This window comes from Pseudogymnoascus destructans (assembly GCF_001641265.1).
Source record: "Pseudogymnoascus destructans isolate 20631-21 unplaced genomic scaffold scaffold_25, whole genome shotgun sequence".
NCBI lineage: Eukaryota > Fungi > Ascomycota > Leotiomycetes > Thelebolales > Thelebolaceae > Pseudogymnoascus > Pseudogymnoascus destructans.
The window spans coordinates 132073-156062 of record NW_020167544.1 but is presented as its reverse complement, the minus strand read 5'-3'; the positions used below and the strand labels follow the sequence as shown (position 1 = coordinate 156062).

The window sequence follows — 23990 nt, the reverse complement described above, 5'->3', positions numbered from 1 at the left end:
TCCTGCCGGTAGTTTAAGCCTCGAGTAGAAGCTGCTTATGAGACTTATGCACCTATAACCATAAGTAGAATCCCACATTGCGATCGTTTGTAACTACGACTAAATTTGAACACAGTGTATCTATTAAATGATTAAGGAGGTAGATAAACAACATTAAATATCATTGAAAGCTCAAAAACTAAATTTACAGTTATCGACATAAAACTACTACAAAAATCGTTCAACGGCCATGCTCACCCCCATTACCTTCATCCCCGATGTCATTGCCGTGTTCTAGCGTCCGACCCCCTCGCTTTATACAAGCCATGTTCATACGCCCAGCTGAAAATACGATCAAAGTCGCGGCATTGATGAACAGCTCCCATGCCATTAATACCAGCTTTTGTCAGGGGCTCGAGTGTCACATCGCCTGCGCACATTATTGCCTGGCGGATATAGTCCAAGCAGTGGTCGCGGTGGAGGAGGGTTTCTTCGGGGGACATTGTTGTGATGCCTTCAGGGTAGTAGGCAGTGCGAAGAAAGTTCTGGAGATTATCAGCAAATTGTGTAGCCAGGGACGTGGGGAAGGCCTACCAGACAATGAAGTTGGTGGAACATGGAGACGCCGTATACTTTCGCTGTGGCAGGGTTGTTGGGCGCAGGGAGTGAGGCGGCCAGACTGGTGGTGTACTCTGTTGGAACTTCGATGATCCCGTCGCCGGCTGGTGTTTGCAAAAATTAGCATTGGCGTTGGACTCGCATCTCGTAGGTTCAAAATAGGAGGGCTTATCCACTTACGCGGGGACAGTCTCTGCCATATCTCATCCGTTGCATTGGAAGGTAATCCGCCATAAAACTTGTGAGGCTGGAATGTTACTCGACTCGAATAGGGCACTGATGCGTTAGTCTATGAAGATAGAAACCGTGGATATGTTATATACTCACAGTCTGGCCCGAAATGATCAGTTGCGGGCGTAGAATCACACCGAAACCTTCCCACCAAAATAATTACATGGGTCCAGATTGAAAGGCCAGCAATAAGAAACAGCAAGGTAATTATAAGTGGCCAGTTTTGCCATGGTGTAAAACATCGTCGAGTAGAGCGGCGTGATCCTTTAAACTGGCCACGACTATCAGCATCAAAAGGTAGTCCTTCATCCCCGACCATTAGAGATGTGCTTGAGTCGGCATGTTTTGAAGAATATTCAGAGGAGACATGGGAATCGCTAGCGATAAATTTAGACATTGTTGTAGGTCGACGACGGAGTGAGAATTAGAACTTGGTTTAACGAAATTGTATAATCACATGCACCACTCGAATCGGCTGTAACATTAGATTAATGTGTAACAGGCAAAAGTTGGAGACCTACCCCGCTTTGAAATAGAGAGTCAGCTTACATGTTCACATTGACACTTATGAGTCTTGTTATCTTGGTTCTTCATGTACAGTATCTGCACGACCTGCCCGATGGATGTGCATAGATGGCCCAAGAAAACGATTAGTTCTCGGCGAGACCGTAGATTTTATAATTGTTAATTTACCCCTCGTTTTAAAATGTGGCATCAAATTGCTCTGCAACGTCCTGGGAAAAAAAATCATACCTTGACTTTTGGCTATATCTCATTTCATCATGATGTCGATCCAGAAATCTAGCAACACTACCCCTTTCCTCAATCCCGTCAGCAGCTCCTGGCTCAACACCAGCATTTTCCTCATTTTTCTTCTTGCTTTTACATATTTCCAATGGCAATCGGAAGTGATAAGAAATTTCAGCAACTACTAACCAAACAGCGGGGAAATAGCAGACTTTGGTCTACGGATCCTAAAGCTGAGGGTTTCGATACTGATATCATGCGCCAGCAGTGTGCGACACAATGTCCTGACCACAGCATCAAGACGCATATTTTATCCACTGACCCCCCCATCATATGCACCAAGGATTATCTAAGACAGGATGCGGCAAGATACCCCTTTGAACATCGCGTTAGCTATTCGACTGCAGATAAGTTTCAGCTAAGCTTTTGCTAATGTTAACGCCGAAAGCATAATTTCTCACTACAAGACCTCGCCCGCCTTCAAAGGTTTCGAGCCAAAGGCTTACAGCAAAGACATTCGCTCCTCGGAGTCTTATGATGCAGTTGTCTGTCTCCTGCATCGAGGCCCGACCCGCCTACTTCCAAGACTACTAACCTGTCAGCCACCTTGAAGATCCTCAAAGCAGTCAAATACGACATTAGTGACCACTTTCGGTCCTACTTCGACTGGTTTTCGGGTATGGCAAACCCGCGCATCTCGATGATCTTTGCCTACGTTGAATGTGATGACTGTGTCGGAGGTGCTACACAGTTCCCTGAGCTTGTTAGTAGGTTATGTGCCAAATGGTGTATCAACTGTGAAGCTGACTCTGGAGCTGGGGACGTTGCATTCAAACCCCTGGGGGGAAATGCAGTGTAACGGTCAAACTTGTTTCCAAATGGCACTGGACACCCTGGTGTGTGGCACCCAGAAATGCTGATCAAGAAGGGAGGAAGGTTGGCTTGAATATTTTTACTAGGCACAACGTTACATATCTCATTGAAGAAAAGTGGCCGAAAAGCAACTGAACATTGTATTTTAAATGCAGGATCATAAAATACAACCTCTTGGGTGCTGTAATATCTTATCATGCGATCTCTGATCTTGATGATGGCGGCTCAGAGCTAATCCGAAGGGTTTCACTATTGAGCACGCGAGCTAGGTAATTATTGACCTCCCACTTTCATGCGTTGCAATATAGCCTGATCAAGCATCCCGAGAAATATGCATCCAACGTATAGCTCTTGGTAAATCTTATCCCTAATTGGAGGGGGGTAATGCTGTTGGAAGACGAGATAGGAAAGCATGTCAGCTCGTGTATGTACGGGTGTAGCTTGGGAAATGCCCGAGATCACGCATAGTGATCACGATGAAAATTACAACCGCCTAGAACTCGGTTTATTTTGCTCCGTTTATTAGCTACCTATCATAGCGATAGCCTCATTCCAAATCCATAAAAACTGCGAAGATGGCTGCAGAATCACGAAATAGGAAGCTGATTACTCCGTAACACAACGGAAAGTAACACAACGGAAAGTAATACGACCGAAGATGCACCTCACATATCCGACTCTTTCCGTATTAACACGACCTGAAGTTAAAGCTAAGCACCCCATTCTATTCTTCAGCAAATATTTTCTTCTCACGTCCGAAAGCCAGTTCTTAAAGTCTACGGTATGCTGCTTCTTCCAGACGCCTATTCTAATCATTCATGGTTGATTATTCAATAAACTAACAACACTAGGTCTATACTCATCACCATGAAATTCTCATCTGCTTTCACTGCTGGAGCTCTGTTGTTCCCGGCCCTCATTTCTGGTGCGCCTATCATTGATGGCGGAATAGAGAACCGTGAGGACGCAGCCGCGCCCGCGCCCGCCTACGTCTGGTTGGCGTCTGGCAAGAAGCGCAGTCCTGTTGAGGAGGTGGCCGAACCCCCCACGGCCTACGTCTGGACTGCCCCCAATAAAGAGAAGCGGAACGCTGCTGTGGACGCGGACGCAGCCGTCTCAGCCTACGTCTGGACTGGCTCCAACAAATAGAAGCGCGACAATTATGGGGCGTCCCTATTTACGTCTAGGCCTCGATGGGAGGGTAGAAATCCAAGAGCAAATCTGTGAGCGGTTATATAGCTACCGTTCAAACTATTAGTTACACAGGCACTATCCTTAATCCACCTATTTACAAGATTTCTCATCCATCATATTCAAGCTGGCGCTTTCACAGCCGCCCTTTTTTTTTGACATTGTAGCCCAATCATTATGCTGCGTAGTATTTCCAAATGTTCGATTCGCCCCTGTCTAATCTCGTTGAAATTCAAACTTGCTTGTATGGTAACTTAAACAGTCCGGCTAAAATTCACAAGTCGAACATACCAGTGGGTGGCTGAATGCCACATCGTACCCGTTCACAATGCATTGCATGCTTGCGAAGAAAGTCTAGATTGTAGATCCGCGTCATCAGAGCTCGAACCAACCCAAAAAGGTGTCTGCATCGACTTGCTTCTTTCCATTGACGTAGTAGCCCAGTCCCTCTACGGAAATCGTGAACGAGACCTGTTGAGAGGCGCCTAGTTCAAGATTCAGTGTGGCCAATAGTCCAAACAGTTCAGTTCAGTTCAGTTTAGAGGGTCAAACTGAACTGAACTGAACTGTCGAGATCTCAAACTGAACTGATAACATTTGGCTTGAACTCACTGATAAACGGACTGATAAACTGATTGTTGGAGAGTAGGCCGTGGGCGCTGGGATACGGTGGTATTTGGCCCTATAATCCACTACGGCATCCCAGGATCTCCGACCGGTGCTGGAAACCACCACAGTCTCAACTGGGGTTTCAGCTCTGAAGCCACCAGAATAGGGGGCTTTTGGGGGGTCGAAGCAGAACCTCCGAAAGGCCTACAAATAGCCACGTAGGCCCATTAGATAGTGTAGTTAATCAATCGATCTTATTTTGCTATAGTAAGCTATATACTGTGTGAGAACTCCTGCCCCGTTGCACCCGTGAGAAGTCCCGACCACTGGAGAAACCACATGATTTGTGTGTGATCCCGTACCACGGTACTTCCTGTTCCAACACTGATAAACTAATAGTTTGTACACGTGATTCCATATGGTAAACACCAATAACTTCAACATGCAATAACTCAATAGTCAACACCTCAAATAACTTAAAACTAGTTCAAATTGCAGTCCATGATCTGCCGGATACAGCTAGACTAGTATGGCTGAAGTAGAACTGATCTATCAATGACCAACAGGTCAGAAGGCACTTCAAGATCATCCACATATGGTATGCTCCCCCGGCACAACCACGACTTGCAACACTCAATCGCCTGAATAGACTCGATGCCTAGCTGATTCCTGCGGTCAGTAAGAGTGATTTTACAGGCTGAAAAGAGACGCTCCGGCTCTGCTGACATTGCTGGAATCGACAACATATCCAAGGCCATGCGGCTAAGGTTTGGGTAGGTTAGTCGTTGTGTTGGTTCCAACCACCAAGACCATGGGTCCCTGACTTCTGGAAGTGTTGGGGCTTGTAAATACTTTGCATATTCATCGCTTTCGAGGCCGGTTTGTTGCTTCCGCTGAATATATTGTGTAAAGGAATTAGAGACCCCAGAATTTGCTGACTCTGTTGCCTGGGATGCTTGCGTAGGCACTGAAACTGCAGTCGACTTGTAATCTGACTCCCAGAACTCCTGCATCTTTGCCTTACAATCGGCATGCCATTCCTTCGGCCAGCTACTTTAAATATAATCCCATTTCCATTGTGGACATAATACTAAGGCTGCAATATAAACAGGAGATCTGTCGGTGAGGGTGTAGTACTTATCCAACTTGGCCCACCCTGTGTTGCAGCAAGGACTCATAAAAGGATCCTCAGCATATACTCGCTTAGCGTCTTCAAACTGCTCAAGCAGAAAGTCCATTGATAGCAGTACTTTATCGATTGTGTCACCACGAGCTTCTGTAGAAAGTGTGGCGTGGAGAAAAAACAGGAGAAAGTCCTGAAGCTTTTGAAGCTCAATCTAGTCCTGCTCTGACAATAAGTCGCGGTCGTTCTCTTTATATTGATGACAATAGAGATTGACAGGCATTTTGAGAATTATAGCAGTGCTGATCATTTTGTACCAAGAGTTCCACCGTGTCGAGTTGTCCCGTGCAAGGTTACGGCCTCCGCTAAGCTCTTGAAATCTAGCGATCCGTTGCGGGCTCCTTTGTATATGAACTACAATGTTATGTAGCCTGCCAAGTGGCCCTTTCTTTCTCCACCGTGCCATTTCAGCTTCTGTGGGGAGCGACAATAGCTTTGTATTGTTCTCTTCTGCAAGAGCTTCATCCTCAGTTTGAAAGAGAAAGGCTTGGGCTGCCAGATTGATGATGTGGCCATTACACCGAAGCCTGTGAGAAAGTGGGTTGTAGTAGATTTTGTACTGATCCAAGAGCACTGTAAAATGAGTTAACTAAAGTCTAAAACATGAGAATGATTTATACAGACTCTCAGATAAAGACACCGTCATTGTATCATTATTGTCTGCATTGTCCATTACAAAGTATCCAACCTTTGAAGCAATCCCATAGTCACTAATGACCTGCATAATGATCTGCGCTTGATTCTCTCCTAAACTCATTCTTAATGTTTTCCCTCTATCTCCTTTAAGGCAAGTACAGAATGTGTCAACTCCCCATTTTCACTGATATAATGCGCAATCATTCCAAGAATCGCTAGGGAATTAGGGGAGGACAAAGATCTACAGTAAAGTGGACTTTGGAGAGTGCAGATTGGACCTTCTGTTGTATCCGTAGTTGCTCATTTTCATACGTACGGAGCGTCCACGCTTGTATTGACATATGCGAATCAGGAAGCCAAACATCCACTTCTGGATTAAGGTAATGAAGAAATGCCCTAAATTCCTCTCGGGAAACCATACGAAAAGCAGCTATCCACCGCACGTAAAGGTGCTCTAGTACTGCAGGATCCATCGTATGCTCCGTATCTGGCTCTTCAGCTAGGCGGCGGCGTTTATAGCTAGTCTCTTGGCCCCGGTCCATAGCTTCTTTAATGCTGGTTTGCCGGGAGAGGACTTTCGCGGCTTGTGAAGACATTATATCGACGCTATGAGCCTTTATTAAATGACTCGATATATTAGCAGTGCCTCCAGACTCCAGATACTCTTTGTGACATAGCTTGCATCGCCAGAGCATCTTTCCACTTGAGTTGGTAATACGTGTCTCCCGTGAGGTTTCATTGTAGTCCCATATCTTTGATCTGCAATCGCGTTTTTGTGTAGGAGTTGAGAGAGAGGATGAACAAGGTGCTCTAGATTGTCCGCTGTCAATGATTGACAAGCTATCAGACTGTTGGGAGGCCATAGTGGTTTATATTGTAGTACTGAATTGTAACCAAGGAATCTAGGTATGAAAAATGAATAGCAGCAGACGAAAGAATAGTGAACAAGATTGGTAGGTACGATAGGCAGCAGTGGTCACTGTCTAGGCTTCCACGTAGCTGTGGAGAGCAGCCTGTTGGGGGAAGGACCGAAAAATTGTCACCGTGCACAAATCGTGTGGCGGTTTTGTCAGTCGGACCTTCAGGTTTTGCGCAATGGGCAAGAAGGCTTCGACAATAGATTACAGCATTCGGGTCAATTGATTCTAACTATTCTAATGGCCTACTCACTATTTATGGGCGTTTTGGGGCCCTACAGTAATTACCGTAATCCTCCGTATGCCCACTGTTGGGTACAGAGTTTTCACCTGCCCCGCTAAGGGCCATGGAACGCTGGCCCCCTCGGTGGGGATTACCAAACTTCTAGGCCAAAAACCCGGAATCCCTCAGCTCCCGTTCCGATTCCCAACAAGCCTAGCACTTGACTTCCCACGTGATTGGAACTAATAGTTTGGACTGAACTGAACTGATATAAATTTTGCTAAACTGAACTGAACTGAACTGTTGAAACCTTAAACTGGACTGAACTGGACTGGACTGGACTGGTTAAACTGATAAACTGATAAACTATTGGCCACACTGAACCATACATCATTACAGTAGTCATGGGCATAGGAGCAGGCTATGAGTACGTATGTAGCTTTGCAAGAGCTATAACGTGGCTTACTAGCTAAATTCCTGCTTTCTAGAAAGCTGATATAATTGTAGACTCCTTAAAAGTCTATAGCTACATTTTAGTAAGATCCCTCATAAAGCACTATAGGTCATACATAACATCCATATCACTTATATTTTATAGCCACTAGATATAGGGATCTTCTAGCTGTATAAGCACTAGGACAGAGAGACTGTGCTTGCTGCCATAAGATGGGATGGGAACGTGTATATGATAATATTATGTTTTTCTGTAGTAATGATAAAATCATCGCTTGTATGGCTTACATCTAGTAGAACCTTCATTTTCTCATAGGGAGTATGCTCTGCAAAGTGCTCTAGCTACTGTAAGGCAAGCTGGCTGTTTGAAAATCTAGTGTTAGAGAGCATGATCAGCTCTATGCCTTGAAGGTTGGCGTGGTACCAAGAATCCATGTATATTTTGCCCGGAATGATAAGTATAGGTGGTATGACTTTTCTGTCTACAGACACAGCCTCAAGTATAGTAATAGACATATGATATTATATGCTCTCTACCTAGAATTACAACCCGAAAGCTAGTTTCATCCATATTCTAGATTAACTCTAGTTTTATACTACACTCTAGTATAAACCAGCCGTACTCTTGAAATCACTTTAGAACTGTAGGCTCATCTTAAGCCTTCGTATGCTACTACGCAATTAGCTTCATAGTAATAAAGTGATATTCCTTAAGCTCATTCCATATAAATTTTGTAAGCCAGCTCTATGACGTGGGCAGCTGTGGGCTCCGGAGCTTATAGACGCACTTTCTGACGAGCCGCGTATTGCTTTCTCTCAGGTTGGGCAGCCGCGTATTGCTTACTCCAACCTTAAGCGAAGCGAAAAGTTTGGAGTAAGCGAGTTGCGGCACTTCATGTGAGAGGAAGCAGGTTGCGGCAACTCGCAACTTGCATATGTTCACCGCTACTCTTTACCAAAACCTTGAGCATTCCCACACATAGTATTTTATATAGCGTTACCCGGACGAAGTACTTAGGATATATCCTTACTACTTCTGGTGTCGAAGCGGACCCTGACAACAGTTCTTAGTCGACACGACCCTGAGTATGAATGGACTTGGGGTGCAAACGAAGTCCCTAGCAGACACAGGAGCAAATGGCTACCTCATCATTAACAGGCCTTTCGCAATACGACTGTCGAAAGCGCTTCAGAGCCCCATATGGAAACTACCCTACTCTGTACCCATACATGGATTTCAGCGCAAAATCCAAGGCCACGTACCGGAGTATATTTGGTTACACTTAACAGTCGAAGGACGCCGAATATATAACTGCCCCTTTGTACTCCTGGACCTCGGAGCACAAGATGTGATAATTGGGAAGAAGCTTTTCAGCCGCTTCCGAATACTACTCGACTCTGCAAAGAGCTGGTTAGTATGGCCAAAGGAGTACCCGCCGACTCCTAGCTGGAGCAAGGAGATCACCTTGCCCTAACACTCACGCGAAACATCCATTAAACATCCTGCATACCAGTCGGATGCGAATCGCCGGGATTCCGCAATCCATCGCGAAGACAGACGCCGCGCAGGCGGACGCTCGATGGAAATGAAAGTGATAATTTCTGACTACGAAGAGATCACTGATACGCCATCGAACCCACTACGAAACCAGGAGGTTTCTCCCCCACCGCAGAAAACCCTAGTACATAGGTTTACGCCATGCATATCTGCGAAATCTATCAGTGCAAATGCTTTCCACCATGAGATGATGCGAAGCGACTCCGAGTTTTTTCAGACTAGCATCTACGAAATTGATCAGATCATTCATGAAAAGGAATTGGACGAGGATGCAGAAACACTTTACCTCATCCAACAGAAACTCCCACATATGCACCGAAGCTATGCCAATGTCTTTTCGAAGTCGGAATCAGATCGGATCACCGCATATACGAACATAAGATACAGCTCAAAGCTCCTTTACCAAACGCCTTCTCCCTGCTATACCGACAAGGCACCGAAGAGCTTAAGGCTACCAAGCAATACCTGCTGGAAAACCTGGAAAAGGGATTCATCGTCAACAGCAACAGCCCCTTCGCAAAGAAAGCGGATGGCAAATTAAGATTTTGCATCGATTACCGGAAGTTAAATGGTCTCACCCGGAACGATCCTACATAGACCATGTGCATAAGGTCCTACAGCATCTCCGAGAAGCCGGACTTCAAGCCAATATAAAGAAATGTGAATTCGTGCCTCCCAGGAGTTCTTGTAAGTCTAGTCCTCGTAAGTCACATTTGCGTAGACCTAGGAAGGAGCCTTCTCCTAGGCCTCGTCGTTTTCCTCGAGGGACGCATCCGATTGAAGTTCCATGGCTTCTTCCCATTGTTCTTCTGCCTCGGGGTCGTTACGGTCAATTTCCTTGATAGTAGCGTTAAGGGGGCATTTGTCCTGGAAATGGCCGGGCTTGCCACACTTGAAACTGTTCCCTGAGGGCACAGGGACTGCGGTTCTCACACGTTTCGGTATGGCTGGCTTGGGGAAGAACGTGGTTCGGGTGAACAGAGCGGGTGTGGTTCGAGTCGGCTTCGACGCTGATGCCTTTGCCGTATCTGTGGTACGTGTTGACGTCCTTGTGAGAGCGGGTAGCGGATTCAATTTGTTGTTCCGGCGCCGTTCCTGATCGAAGGTGGTAAGTCTCGTACCATGGTCTGGTAGTCTCCATTCCATTGGTTTTTGATGATCGCAACGCGGCTGCGGAATTGGGGAGTTAACTTGTTCCACATGTACCGAAACCATTCTGACTCAGAGACTTGTCCAGTGATAGCTGCATTTTGAAAACGAGCCTTGAACTCTGGGAAGGTTTCGTGTAATGGTGGGTGCACCAGATGTGAGAATCTAGCCACCCAAGGAAGGGATGATTTTACTAAGACAACACACTGTCTTAGGAAACAGAGCCAAAGGGTTGTAGCTTAGACTATTCCACAACGCAGCAATCAGGTGTGTGATGTAGTGAAGTTGTTCAGACAAGTTGCAACAAATGTTGAGTCTGGGAACTCAGGGGTAAGTCAGAGGTTAACACCTCACTGACTTTTCAGAAACAAGGAGTAACAAGATGAATGCTTGGAAGCTTGTAAAAGACGGGGAAGTATGTGCTAGTCGATTTTCTGTATTGTCTGCTTCTGTTGTTGGTGTGATAAGCCAAGATATGTATGGTGACTTGTAGGTTTGAGGAGGAGATTTCTAAGTTTGCTCTTGAGTTTGATAGCAAACTGAGTGCAACGAATGTCAGTATGACATTTCGCTAGCATGCCCCTTCTCTCCCATTTGCAGGTCGTCGAAGAGGTTCCTGGCCTGTTCCGTCTCGTTGCCTGTGAGGTAGTATGAACCTAGTAGATCCATCATCTCCTCAGCACTGCGGAATCCATGCGTAGTGGACAGGTATTGGGGCTCTAGGTAGGTCTTTGCCAGGCCGGTCGTAGTTCCCCATATCAATGCTCTTCTCGAGACGTCAGTACGGTAGTGGTCCTCATTGAATACGAGTCAGTCCCGAATCGAAGCGCTCCATTGTAGGAAGGTATGTTCTACCCCATCGCTGAGAGGAAGGATTTTCTCAACAGAGATGGTTGATTTCTTATAGCGATTCGGAGGGTCCTCGGTGTGCATTCGTGATGACCCTGGAATCGATGGAGAATGAGTGTTCCGAAGAGGCGGCAATTGAACTGTCTCGGGGGTGTTTCGTGTGCGAGGCGTTCGTTGCTCCGTAGCTTCGACTGTGGGTATGTGTTACGACGGAACAAGAAGGCTGGCCAACTACAGGACAGGAAGGAGGGAGGTCGCATGAGACCGGCCCTGGTACCTGGAGGGGCAGCGGGGAATAGTAGTTCCGAAAGTATCACGTGACGGACTCGCAGGATGATGAGAAGAATCCTAAGAGTCCAGGACTCTGAGGACTCGAGTGAGTTCCCAGGAGTCCACTAGGCACGTGACGGACTCGCAGGATGATGAGAAGAATCCTAAGAGTCCAGGACTCCGAGGACTCGAGTGAGTTCCCAGGAGTCCACTAGGCATGACGCCACTATATAAGTAGATAGTTAGTTCTTAGATAGGAGCTTCGTGCTCAAACTTTTGAGCATGGTGTAGATCTTCTAGAAATCTGCCTTGTAGCATGCGTAAGTCGGCATACTTCGCACTGAGTATCGTACGAGTCTAGGTCTGTGATGATAACTCCAGCGCTCTTCTCTTGGAGTTTTCTAATGGCGTTTTGGTTTAGGTGTCCCATGCAGTTATGCCATTCCTTTGCAGTGCCTTTTAGGTCCTTACGAGGTCCGTACGAAGATAGGACAACGTTGTCCTGTTGATCCTGAGTGCTATAAACAGCTCGGGTAGGCTCATTTTTGATGTATTCAAGAACCCATTGTCCATGAAGCATTGGAGTGTTGCAGAACGGTTGATCTCCGTACGTAAGTCCTTGTGCGGCGGTATTCCAATGAACTCCCTTTTGGATGAATCGTCTAAGAGAAGCGACTGAAGTGTGGAAGGATGAAACGAGAGCTGTATCTGTAAGGGTGATAGTCCGTAGAGACTTCTTATCCTCCCCGTTTTGGACTGTAATATCTACAGACCCAAACGCTTCAATCTTCACCCTTTGGTCTCCAGCTAAGAGGTAGCTATTATCTTGACATTCTTGGATATTGTAGAACCTCGTACGGTCGTTGCAGACGTGAATTGTAGCTCCAGAGTCGAGAATTATGCTTTTAGAGAGCTCATAGGCTGAGGTTTTCAGCTTTAGTCCTTGGGAGACTTGGAAGACTGTAGTGAAAGACATAGGTGGATCTGTATTCGTACGGGATTGTACTCCATTCGGGTTGTTGAAATTATTCTGTTCTTCTGCCTTTTGGATAACGTACTGGAATCCTGGTTTGTCACTTATATAGGCCTCTACTTTAGCTTCAATCTCTTTATTTGGGCGCCATTGCCTCGTACGCTTTGACTTCATCACATAGAGGCAGTCCCGCCACTTGTGTGTTGTTCCGCAAGGGCAGTCTAGTCGAGCCTGATTTTTCTGTTTTCTGCCTCTCTGACCTTGCTGACCTTGTTGTAGGTTGTTCGTACGGCCTTGGAGCGTTGGCTGTAGGTCGCTATTGTCATCCTCTTGTAGTGCGAAAACTCCATGTTCCCCCCTAGGTTTCTGGGTGAATCTCTCTTGCCTACGGTTGGTTCTATACTGTCGTAGGACCTCCTCAAATTTGTACGACTTTGTCTGCTTCTCTAGCTTGTGTTTCCATGGTCCTCGGAATTCGCAAGGTCCTATTGCATCAAGGAAGGTATAGATAGCGTCGTGAGGGTCGATAACCTCTGTTGCCTGTAGCGTACGGCCTTGAGTGTATAGATTCTCCCAGTTTAGGAGCCAGTCTTCAAGGTCCTTGCCTCTTTGCATTTTCGCAGCCTTTTGCCATTCTAGTCTCCATTCTCCGATTCTAGCTCTTTGAGTAGGTGCGAACCGGTCTCGAAGCTTTCTAAGCATATCGTACGGAGTATCGCAATTGTAGGTATAGGGTAGGAAGTCGCGTTTGATGGTTTCTTGGATCTTAGAGCGAAGCCCCTGAATTGCTTCCTCCTGCTTTTCCCACACCTTGCGCTCATATTGGAAATCAGCTTGTAGGTTTCGAAGCTGTTCCTTCTGATCTTCTGTAAGATATGCGTACGTAATTGGCGTTAATTGCTGTTGGCCTTCTACTGAAGGTTGGATGGTCTGGCTACCTGAAGCTCTTGTTGACACTCCAGGTCTTGTTTGAGCAGTAACACCACCACCAGCTTGCGTGGCACTCCGTACGAACTCAGGAATAGGTCGAACGGGCTGTAGGAGTGTAGGAGGGTCCTCGATTGATGCATCGATATACCCCCATACTCCTGCCTTCATTGAAGCAGTTTGATAGTCTCTATCCACTCGTCCCAGTCTCTAGGGCTTGTGAGGACCACCCCCGCCTTCTGTAGGGTCGCCATAATGATGGTTTTTTCGACTCCTAGGACACAGGACTTGATTTTGGTCCGTTCGGGTTTCTATAGGCTTCAAAATGCGTCTTGGAGTTGCTCCGGGCTCATAACTGTTGAGTAATATGCGTGTGTATTCCTGTCTATCTATTGCTGCCTGAAATTGCGGGGAAGTGGTGCTGAGATCATGTGACATATTACAACACATCCTTACAGGGGGCAAGCGGGGTAGGCTGCCATGTGATGGGGCTAATGGATAGTTGCAGAAACTAGTGGATATTGGATAGTTGAGCTATCCACGAACTATCCTGAATATCTAGCTATCCGCCAACTATCCAGATTACCCATGAGGCACAACGCCACTATATAAGTAGATAGTATTTCCTTAGATAGGAGCTTCGTGCTCAACTCAATATAGTATTCTTTACAATACTGTAACGTGTTACTTGGAAAGCCTTTGTGTCTAATCCCCTGCCTCCTCTGTCAAGTCAACCTTACGCAAGAAACCTCTGTGTCTTCTATCGTTTAGAAGTCAGCGTTACAGCAAGGCACCTGAAGAACTCTCCACTAATGTGAATACTATCAAAGCTCGCAACCGCGTCTCCAACATTACTGAAGATGAGAAGGCTGTTCACTTAGCACTCAAGGCTGACCATGCTGATCTGAGCTACTACTTAAAGAAGTTATATAGGTCTGCAAAGTATATCGCTGCCTCTACTGAAGACAAGACACATCTACAGAATGAATTGAAGGTTGAGCGTATTCGTGTTCGGTAAGTTCCTTCTGGTAATCTCTGGTAGCCTCAATCTAACTATAAACAGGACTGAGAAGGGTACCCATGCATCTTGCATTGCGAATCAGAAAGTCAAGAATATTAGCGCCTCTTCTTCTTCTCCACAAGCACCACCATCTACTCCGCCACAACTTCTGTCTGAGCTTGCTGCATTTGAGGGTATCTCAAGTATCCCAATCGATGACTCCCAATCGATGACGATCATAACAGCGAATGGGAGGATACTGAGGTTGAAGATGATTTGGAGTTGGAGCTTATGTTATGGCGCGATGATATTTTAAATCACGAAGCTGTTCTACCAGATGAGCTTTCCGATGAAGAGATCGCTAGCATCCAGGCTCTCTTAACTCAAGCGCACATTGATGTATGCTACCTCATAGTCTGGTAATCTTCTGGTAATACTAATAGTTGATAGGCCCATGAAGAGTCCAATTTCCGCAAGTGGCAACATTTCTGGGATAGATGTATCCGCTCATATACGAGAAAGGCTGGAAAGCTGAGAAAGAAGCCTGAGCATCTCTTTGAGTATATGCCGTGGATTGATGTAGAGGAAGGGTACGTCTCTGATCATCCTAGCAATCTTCTGGCAATACTAATTGTTTATTATAGCACTTTTCACGAGGTTATCCCACCACATAAATATTTCTGTTTGTACGAGCAGGCAGTTTGGACAAACTTTACAGCTTGGAAGTTTGGAAAGTGGGCCCAATTACCAGGACCTGCGCAGTGGTACCCAAAGTCTTACAATCTTGTCGACAATGGATGGTTGCAAGTCTCCACTCATAGTTCTAGCTTCAAAGAGGCATTCTTACTTGTCTACTCTAAGAAGTTTAATAAGGAAAAGTGGGCTAAGGTATCAGCTGCGCAGGATATGTTGTTCCTGGAGCTAGAGTAGAGGAGAACTTGAGTTTGCTAAAGTTATAGCGCCGGAGTACCTGGTTTTCCAACGCGAATAGGGGCTATAGAGAAATTTAAGTACTTCATCGTAGCCAGACTTCTGGTAACCTTCTGATAATCGAGCAATTTGCCAAATGTCATCTCAATACTCAGAGTTGTTTGATTCTGACAATCCTATTGCAGATGTATTCTCAGACTTTTTTCCATCTTCTCAACGACTATCCTCGTTAAATCAAGTCCCTGCAGGCCTTGAATATATTGGCAAATTAAACCAATTCATCAAATGGACTAAGGATACACACGATGTATTCATTGAGTGGTGGAAGCTATCACGATGGTATGAACAACACTCAGATCATACTACAAAACTCCTTACGAAGATTGCATGGGATTCAACGAACCGGAGTTCTCAATACTGGAGAAGTTATCACCAAGGAGCAGACCGGCTTTCTGGAGAACCATGTGTCATTTGTACTTATTGTGGAAATAATGCTTGATAGTATTGCGGACAACGAGCATTTTATTGGAGGAAAGGTACAACACATACCCTGCCTAGCTCATGTTATTCAACTTGCCCTTAGTGCTCTCCTTGGCCGAATCCGGATTACGCCAACAAATCAAGAGATCTTAATGAACTGGGAAGAAGAGAACCAGATGGAGGGCCTTGCAAAGTTACAAAAAGACAAGGGTATCGGATTTACACTTGGAAAGGTATATATTCTCTTGTTAGTTCTGGTAATCTTCTGGTAGCTTTTTCTAATATCTCATAGCTCCGGAAGCTCACTATCTTTGTTAATTCAAGTCATACTCGAAGGAACAGGTTTATGACTTTGCAAAAGGCAAACATGAACCGGGGTCAACCATCTCAGAGACTTCTTCGACTTATTCAAGATGTATCAACTCGATGGGATTCGACATGCCATATGCTTCTGCGAGCACAGCAACTCAAGTCAACAATCAATCAATATACCCGAGGCGATCATGGTGCTCATATGTTTAGACTTGGCGAGGTAGAATGGAAGCACATCGAATACATCATTGATCTTACAAGACCATTCAACTTCTTTACAACAAACATTGGATCGTCAGCTGGACCTACTGTCTGCTATACACTCAGAGTATATCAAAAACTCTTATCAACGCTTGAAGGAACTTGGCACCGGCTACGGCATAAGACATATCCATGGGTAGCAAAGATGACTTTAGCAATCGATGCTGCAGAGAAGAAGATTAAGAAGTATTATAACAAGCTATACACAAATACAGGATCTATCTCGCATTTGCTAGTATCTTAAATCCTAGTGTGAAGCTCTCACACTTTAACAAAAAGGTTTGCAAGCTTGACTTTTCAATACGAAATTGGGAGACAGAGTTTGAACAACAGTTTAAGACTCTTTATAAAGAGCAGTACTCTACAGTGCGAGTTGCGAGTCAATTAGGATTACGAGATGCAGATATGGATCCATTAGCCTTAGTATTGCAGCAAAGTCAGACATTAAATGGGACTCGGGGCCAGAGAGAGGAATATGTGAATGAGGAAGATGCTCGTAAGTTTCTGATAATCTTCTAGTAATCTTATTATAACCTGTATAGCACATGTGTACACAAAGATATTGCTATTTTGGCAACAAAAGGAAGAGCAATTTCCTGGTCTATCAGCAATGGCTCGTGATATACTTTGTATTCCTGCTGCTGAGTCTGGAGTTGAGCGAGTCTTTAGTGCCGCAAGGGATGTGTGTGGCCACCGACGTGGCCAACTTAATCCTGAGACGATTAAGAGTATTATGCTTGTATATTACTCTCGACAATACAAGAATCGTCAATGTCATCGTGACAAGCTTGCAGATATGATGGACGTCGTTGATATGACTGAGGAGCAAGTAGAAGAAGAGTATGAGGCACAATGACAACGGATGTGCAATTCTATTGAGTTACAATATATCAGCGATGAAGAAGAACTACGATCAAATACACATATCCGAGAGACATATTCAAAGGTACAATATCCTCCGTTTAACCCTCAGCGGCCACAGCAACAGCAAGAATTATCACAAGCCGCACATGAAGAACGACAAATGCGCTACCAACAAGGTAAAGAAAGAGATAGGGCTGACCGTCTTAACGAGACCTTATACGACATCCCAGATGACAATATCCTAGATAACGAAGATATAAGAGAAGATGGTAATAATGAGGAGCCTATACTTCCAACTATTCATGAAGATGAAGATAAGGATATGCCGTCCTCGCCACCAACGCCTATCCAACATGCTCAGAAGACTGGAAGAGATTTACTTGATATCTTTCAAGCTACTCGTCAAGACCCCATAAATACTTTAGGTATTAGTAGGTCTGGCCGGCCTCATCAAGCAAGGTGGAGAGATGTTCTTAAGCATATATAATAGATAATAGCGTTCTGATAATCTTCTGATAATCGTGGTACTTAGATAGAGGAATATACATGATTCGTTCTCACAGCTTACTAGAGATGGCGAGAGTGATGCTGATAGATGTAATACTTTAACTTAACCATAAAACAGTATTAATCGTATGAGGGACTGTTCACATGATGCATAAATCTTACACGTGATAGCCGAGTACTACTGGGTTTTTACAGAGTAACTGAGTATTGACCTCACTCACCGAGTCGAGTAAAAGGTTCAGCTACTCACCCAGCTGAGTAACCCACTGAGCGAGTGAGCCGAGTATTGAGCGAGTAGTGCGCAGCCTAGTGCCAGTGCAGTGCGTATTGAGTTTAACCCGTATCGTATACGCACTGGTTACAAAAAGAACCCGTATACGGGCCGTATAATACTATCTAATACACTGTGCACGCTCCCTTGATTGTACATGCAAGCCTGCCTTTTCTCTCTTCGTCGGTGGAGCAAACATGGCCCACCCATACTTTCCTCTCACTACATCTCAAACGTTAGCCTACAAGCCGCAGAACGCTTGAGTCCCTTCTATCTCCTTTGATGCCAGTTCGAGCCATCTGCTTTCTATCAGCTCATATCATCCGATTCTGCCAAGTCCAGCTTATCTTCCACCAATTGTACGGAGCCAAAAAATCCATAACACCACAAATAGAGTAGCTTGAATTATTCTCGATGCAAGACGCACGCTGATTATTGTCAGGGGGAGCCATGTCACCACCAAACTTTATTTTGGTTGACTAGTGGTTTGCAGGTTATACCGAAGGAGCAGAACGTCTTTGAAGTCACCCTGAAAGGCTCTAGCTGTTACATGTCACGAGCAGCATTAGAGGCCACTTTCGCTGAGCGGTGGATGCTCTGAGATAAAGGTCTAGCTTTCCTGTTGTGGGAGCAAACCTCCGAGAGCTGCGAACAAGTTGGACCTTTGCATCTCGTAAAGCTAAACCCGGGGAGGTTCTTGATGCAAGGATCTATTTGCCAGCAATGTTGGCCCAGCATGCCCCCATTGCTTTGAAGGAAGACCTGGAGTTGACCTGGGGAGGTAGATTGTTTCTTATTCAACAAAACCCGATCAATCTCTTGGATTTTGTATGGAAGGATATCAAACACCATTTCCCTATTCAATAGCAAGCCGCTACTTTTTATAGATACGTTCCAGTCGCACTTATTCCTATTCGAAGTGATACTGTTTCAGAAACAAACCATAATAAAAACCAATGACACTACTTCCAATGCTGTTCTTCGAGGACTTATACGTTCTGTTTCGGCCCTGAACCCTGTGCCAGCCACCGTGCATTATACCCTCGTCGCTCCTATCTATAGACCCTCGAAGCATACCATTATGGTGCACGCCACGAATTCCAGAAGGTATCCTCGATGCATGATCCACACTAAGTAAGAATGCATGATTGAAGCTTCAGTGAAGTATTTCGTAGCTTGTATGCAGATCAAGACATGCCACCGTGATGTGATTTTCGTTCCTGTTGTTGTTAGCGTTAAATGGCAATGCCGTGGATATGTCGTGGTAAATGCCATTTAAACTCATTTGATGTGCACCAATAGCAAATGATTTTCAGTGTTGTTAGCGCCAAATGGCAATACTGTGGCAATGCCGCTGTAAGTGCATGCAAATTCAGGACCTTCCCCAACACTTTTGCACCACAATGCTCTCCTTTTGTGTTGGCTCCACTTCTGTGTTGGCTATTCGTCCTGGCTCACCTTCCGTGCGTCCTCTCTTTCGCTTCGCTATACGTCCTCTCATTTTGTAATTTCTCTCACAGTGGTACCTTTGCTAGCTCCCTTTCCGTGTTGGCTCACCGTCTGTGCTAGCCTCTACTTTCGCGACGGCCTTGAGAGACTTCTGTCATATACCGTCCCGCACCTCACTAGATAAGATCCTGGTTTCTCCCCAACAGAAACCCAAAGCGTTATCCCATCACGCCTCTTCGTCATACATTCCTCACTCCCAGTGCCAACAAACGGATCCGCCGCCTCCTCCCTCCACGGACACCTAGGCGGCTCACTCACAGGTGTAGGGCCCGCTGGCTCTTGGGCAGGAATCGATGTGCAAAACTCAATCCCATCCATGTCATCCCACGGCCCCGGCGGCGGCGGCAGCGGTAACGGCGGTGGTGTTGTGTTGAATCCTCGGCCCGGAAGCAGGGATCAGGGCCCTGATACCGAAGCTGTGTCAGCCAGCTTCGTGATCCTCCGGATCCTGGATCTTCCGATTCTAAAAGCTTCGATTCTGAAGCTCCAGGGAACGAACCGAAACCAGGAGGGTTTTAGGATCCGAACCACGAATAGGCACACCCGTAACAGTATATATAGTACTTAGAATAGCTTCAATTATAAAAACATGCATTATAAAATTATCACTTCGGGCCCTACTGCTTCGTGACTGTATTTTCGGCTTATATTCTCTACCTACTGCCCTACGGATATTGTCCAACATGTTGTCATCTCTCTCGAGCCATTGAGAGAAGCTGGGATGGGCCGAGTGAGGGCCTAATATCCCAATCCGAGTTCTTGAAGGAGAAATGGGGACTGCCGTAATCGGCTGTGCTAGGGAGAAAGTCGTTTGAGGAGGAAGTGAAGGTAGGGGAGGGGATGCTGGGGGCGTCGGGCATTGACGTATCTGATGGGACCTCTGAACTCTTCGAGGGGCTCTCTAAGGGGGGTTCTAATGGTCCTCCTCAATGAGTTTCTGATTGGCCCTCTGATGGGCTCTCTGAGGGGCTCTCTAAGGGATACACTGGCTCGCCCCCCGATCCATACTCAGGCTCGCTTCCCGATGGAACCCCAGACATGTCCTCTGACCACTCCAACTAGTCATCCAACCCTAAAATGCGAATAAACTAACTCTCGCTCAAAACCTCTTCCTCCCCACTGCCTGTCTCAGAGATATCAATACCCCAAGCCACTCACTCATGTCATCCACGAGCTCCGTAGTCGGCGCCTCAGACCACTCGATCGTGTCATCCGTGAGCTCCGTAATCTGCGAACTCGAAAATTGAGGAATTGATGGGGGTTGGTTATACCTACACGCTTGACACGTCCGAGGGCGCGGATGTGCCGAAGAATGGACTTCGCACTGCAGCAGAGGGTCGAGGTTGAGAGGCTAGAGGGGGGAGAAGGTGAATTGATTGGGTTTCGGCGACATTTTGAATGTATTGCTTGGTGATGGGTTTTGTGCGGTTGTTTGTGGGCTGTTGTTAGTGCGCTATTGTTAGTATTCCGCTGTTCGTATATGAGAATGTGAACTGTATGCTGTAGGCGAATGTGTTTGTTGATCTGATTTATGAAGAAGGTAGATGGGGGGTTTATATAGCGGAGAACAGGAGAGGGATTGAGAAAGGGAGAAGGAAGATCGTTGGAAGTGTGGGCCGGCGGGACGGGCCTTGGAGGCTTGGCTGGCTTTGAGGGTAACTGGCTTTCTTTAATCGAATAAGGCGGTGGATGAACAGTAATAAGTATTGCCTGCTTCAGCTGCAAAGTGGCATTGTTGGGTCCACCCGTCCTCTTTATTGCCGGCGAAACACAATAGCATTGTTCGTCTGGGGTATGTAGCGTTTAAAACGCCTTTGGAGAATCCGGCCCATCCCTTTGTTGCGGCTGAGACATAATAGCATCGTTCGTTTCGAAGTGACAATCAAAACCTAGGCTCTAAAGAGGCTGAGTGAAACGAAACAAGTATCATTGTATGCTGTAGAAAAAGAAGTAAACAAAGAAAAAGACAGGACATCCGTTCAAAAAACGACGAATCCATACGCACAGAAACAAAATCTAAAGTGCAAGACCTGAGATGAGCCTCAAAGCTAGAGGCCCCAAAGCCCGAAAATCAAAGTCCAACCCCCCTCAGCTGCTCATCAAGCCACTCCCCATCCTCCTTCGACTCCCCCGGACCACCCGCCCAGTGCCCCCAGATGGAAGGAAAGACCGCCAGCGTCGCAACACCCTCGCGCATGAGCGAAACTTCAATTTCCGAGTCCTCAGGCCTGTCATTGTGTCAGTCTATCTTCCCATTCAGAGGATCTGTCGACGTACGGAAAGTACAAGTCTGTCTTGGAAGGCAGAACAAGAGTTTTGGCCTTTATAGCCTGCATAGCGGCCTTGAAGTCGCCGTGATACGGCTCCTGCTGTGAGACATCCGCAGTCTGCCAAGTTCGCAGCATAGTAAGCATATTCTCCGGATCTGCCATCTATTAGCCACCCATTCAGTCACGAAAAGGCCGCCACATACCTTTCGAAACCGCCCACTTCTCCCAAAACCCCACCAAAAAGTCCTCCAAGTCTTTATACCCTAAATGAGTCTCAAACACCCTCTCGCGATAAAATGTCTGCGAAAATCCCCATCCGGCATACCCCCTCCCAAACGCTCTCATTCCAACCTCCCACTCATCTTTGCTCCACTCGCCTCTCTCCCCGCCATCGCTACCAGCACCGGCGGATCGCACACCCTTAGTCGCGAGCAAAGCACTCTTCTGTCCCTCTAAAAACACCTTGTTATGCGTCGCGCACCTCGCCGCACCGCAGAAAGGGACGATTATATCCATAAACTCCGGATACTGCGTCGCCCACTGATACGCCTGCGCCGCGCCCATACTCCACCCCAATACCGCGCGAAGATGCGTAATCCCCAGCCCCTTCGTAAGTAATTCATGCTGCGCACGTACATTATCGTACATCGTGATCGCCGGAAACGGACGCAGATCCGAATTAGACGGGGAAGTGGACTGGCTGTTCCCGAAGAGGGCGGGGATGATGATGCAGTATTTCTCGGGGGAGAGGGGGCGAGAGGCGCCGAGGAGCCAGGTGTTGGAGCTGGTGAGGCCAGAGAACCAGGTTGGGTAGAGGATGGGGGGGAGGGAGGGGGAGCCGTGGATGGTGTAGGAGATTTGGGCGGAGGGGAGGATGGTGCCGGATTGGAGGGTGAAGTCGCCGAGGGGGAAGGTTTGGAGGGGGGGTTCGGGGGTGAGAGTTAGGGCGGATAGGTTGAGGGAGGCGGTGGTGGATTCGGGTTCAGACATAGTGGTTATGGTGATGATTGATGGAAGGTTGGATGTGATATGTGATAGACAAGGACAATGAGGAAGACGAGGAAGGTGCTTGTGTGACTTGATCAAAACAATAGAAACGGGAGGGAACCCCTTTATATATAAAAACCCCCACGAGAAACACCTACCTCATCCTCTCGCACCTGACGAACCGCCTTCCCATTGAGGAAGCTCAGACTCGTCCTCAGCAAATCCCAGGACGCGCATCGCAGCCATATGGATAATATGTCTCCCATTACCCCTCACCCCTCCATCCAGTCACCATCCACATACGCCCCCATCAACGCCTCCTCGCTCCTCATTCTCCAAAAAACACCGCGTGTTTTCGGCCTATCATTCCGTGTAATTCCCATACCCCTCAAGGTAAAGTGGGGATTGTCCAATTCCCATGTCGCTTTAAGGTTGGCGAACGGACTCCTTAGAAGCCAAGTGCGCAGCTTTATAGATATCGTCGCTCATGTGGGTTTTAGCTATACTTGCCTTGCTATATTGGAAGTTCTCATTTTAAACTTACGGAGGAATTGAGGGAATTAATGGGATTAACGGTTCAGTGGATTCTGGGTTGTATTAGTTCTCATATTCTCAAGCTTCCTCCTTCGCATTGCAATTTTTTTTAGGAGGGGGCACATACAGGAGCAGCTCCGCCGCTGGACTGGACGGTACCGCGGTTATAGCGAATGTCCTCTGCGGTGCCGTTGACGTAGAACTGGCGGCCGGGGTTTGTGGCGTCGTTGGGGACGAGGACGGCGGCGCCCTGGCCGGCGCCGACGTAGTAGGAGGTTAGGACGTAGTCCTGGATGGAGGGGGTGAGGTCGGCGCCGGTGACGTTGGCGACGAGGCGGAAGTTGGTGCTTTGGGTCCACGGGGGGGAGATGGGCTTGTCGAGCTGGGAGTTCATGTTTTGTTTATTCTTAGGACTTTTTAGGTACGGGCGGCGCGAGGTTAGGGGCGGATTAAGCTTTGCCAGCCCGAGAGATGGGGATGAAGGATTGCCACCGCCACGGCAGTTATTGAGTGTGGTATTGTAAGCTATTATAAGCTTTTGCTACATTTTGCCTTACACTTGTCAAAACCACAGCATGACGACGCCTCCCAATATACTGCGCGACGACTAATCAACATACATGAGCTCCCATAGCAGTCGAGTATCGCCTGCCCCGAAGCCATCATCGTATCCCCTATC

General features: G+C 46.7%; 7 protein-coding genes across 7 annotated transcripts; 4 read left to right on the top strand and 3 right to left on the bottom strand.

Moving 5' to 3' along the window:
• Window positions 1-260: 260 nt before the first annotated feature.
• On the bottom strand, window positions 261-1225 carry VC83_08128 (uncharacterized protein; the record flags this gene model as incomplete). The annotated part of the gene is made up of 4 exons (XM_024471689.1): window positions 261-524; window positions 574-701; window positions 778-873; window positions 925-1225. The coding sequence occupies 4 exons, from the start codon at window positions 1223-1225 to the stop codon at window positions 261-263; spliced, it is 789 nt and encodes a 262-aa protein (XP_024320613.1).
• A 709-nt stretch (window positions 1226-1934) lies between these two features.
• P4HA2 (Prolyl 4-hydroxylase, alpha polypeptide) lies at window positions 1935-3597 on the top strand (the record flags this gene model as incomplete). The annotated part of the gene is made up of 4 exons (XM_024471688.1): window positions 1935-1963; window positions 2024-2120; window positions 2189-2430; window positions 3300-3597. The coding sequence occupies 4 exons, from the start codon at window positions 1935-1937 to the stop codon at window positions 3595-3597; spliced, it is 666 nt and encodes a 221-aa protein (XP_024320616.1).
• Window positions 3598-13641: 10044 nt separating this feature from the next.
• Window positions 13642-15316, top strand: VC83_08126 (uncharacterized protein; the record flags this gene model as incomplete). The annotated part of the gene is made up of 6 exons (XM_024471687.1): window positions 13642-13683; window positions 14165-14400; window positions 14450-14589; window positions 14658-14785; window positions 14837-14976; window positions 15031-15316. The coding sequence occupies 6 exons, from the start codon at window positions 13642-13644 to the stop codon at window positions 15314-15316; spliced, it is 972 nt and encodes a 323-aa protein (XP_024320615.1).
• A 101-nt stretch (window positions 15317-15417) lies between these two features.
• Window positions 15418-16646, top strand: VC83_09675 (uncharacterized protein). The gene is made up of 2 exons (XM_024473088.1): window positions 15418-16029; window positions 16089-16646. The coding sequence occupies exons 1-2, from the start codon at window positions 15622-15624 to the stop codon at window positions 16611-16613; spliced, it is 933 nt and encodes a 310-aa protein (XP_024328856.1). The 5' UTR covers window positions 15418-15621; the 3' UTR covers window positions 16614-16646.
• Window positions 16647-16855: 209 nt separating this feature from the next.
• VC83_09674 (uncharacterized protein) lies at window positions 16856-17526 on the top strand. Its single transcript, XM_024473087.1, has 2 exons — window positions 16856-16865; window positions 16912-17526. Exon 2 carries the CDS (start codon window positions 17212-17214, stop codon window positions 17476-17478), a length of 267 nt encoding a protein of 88 aa, XP_024328855.1. The 5' UTR covers window positions 16856-16865; window positions 16912-17211; the 3' UTR covers window positions 17479-17526.
• A 3781-nt stretch (window positions 17527-21307) lies between these two features.
• On the bottom strand, window positions 21308-22780 carry VC83_08125 (uncharacterized protein; the record flags this gene model as incomplete). Its single annotated transcript, XM_024471686.1, has 3 exons — window positions 21308-21748; window positions 21798-21945; window positions 21994-22780. The coding sequence occupies 3 exons, from the start codon at window positions 22778-22780 to the stop codon at window positions 21592-21594; spliced, it is 1092 nt and encodes a 363-aa protein (XP_024320618.1). The 3' UTR covers window positions 21308-21591.
• A 566-nt stretch (window positions 22781-23346) lies between these two features.
• VC83_08124 (uncharacterized protein) lies at window positions 23347-23705 on the bottom strand (the record flags this gene model as incomplete). Its single annotated transcript, XM_024471685.1, has 2 exons — window positions 23347-23364; window positions 23439-23705. The coding sequence occupies 2 exons, from the start codon at window positions 23703-23705 to the stop codon at window positions 23347-23349; spliced, it is 285 nt and encodes a 94-aa protein (XP_024320617.1).
• Between the last annotated feature and the right edge of the window lie 285 nt (window positions 23706-23990).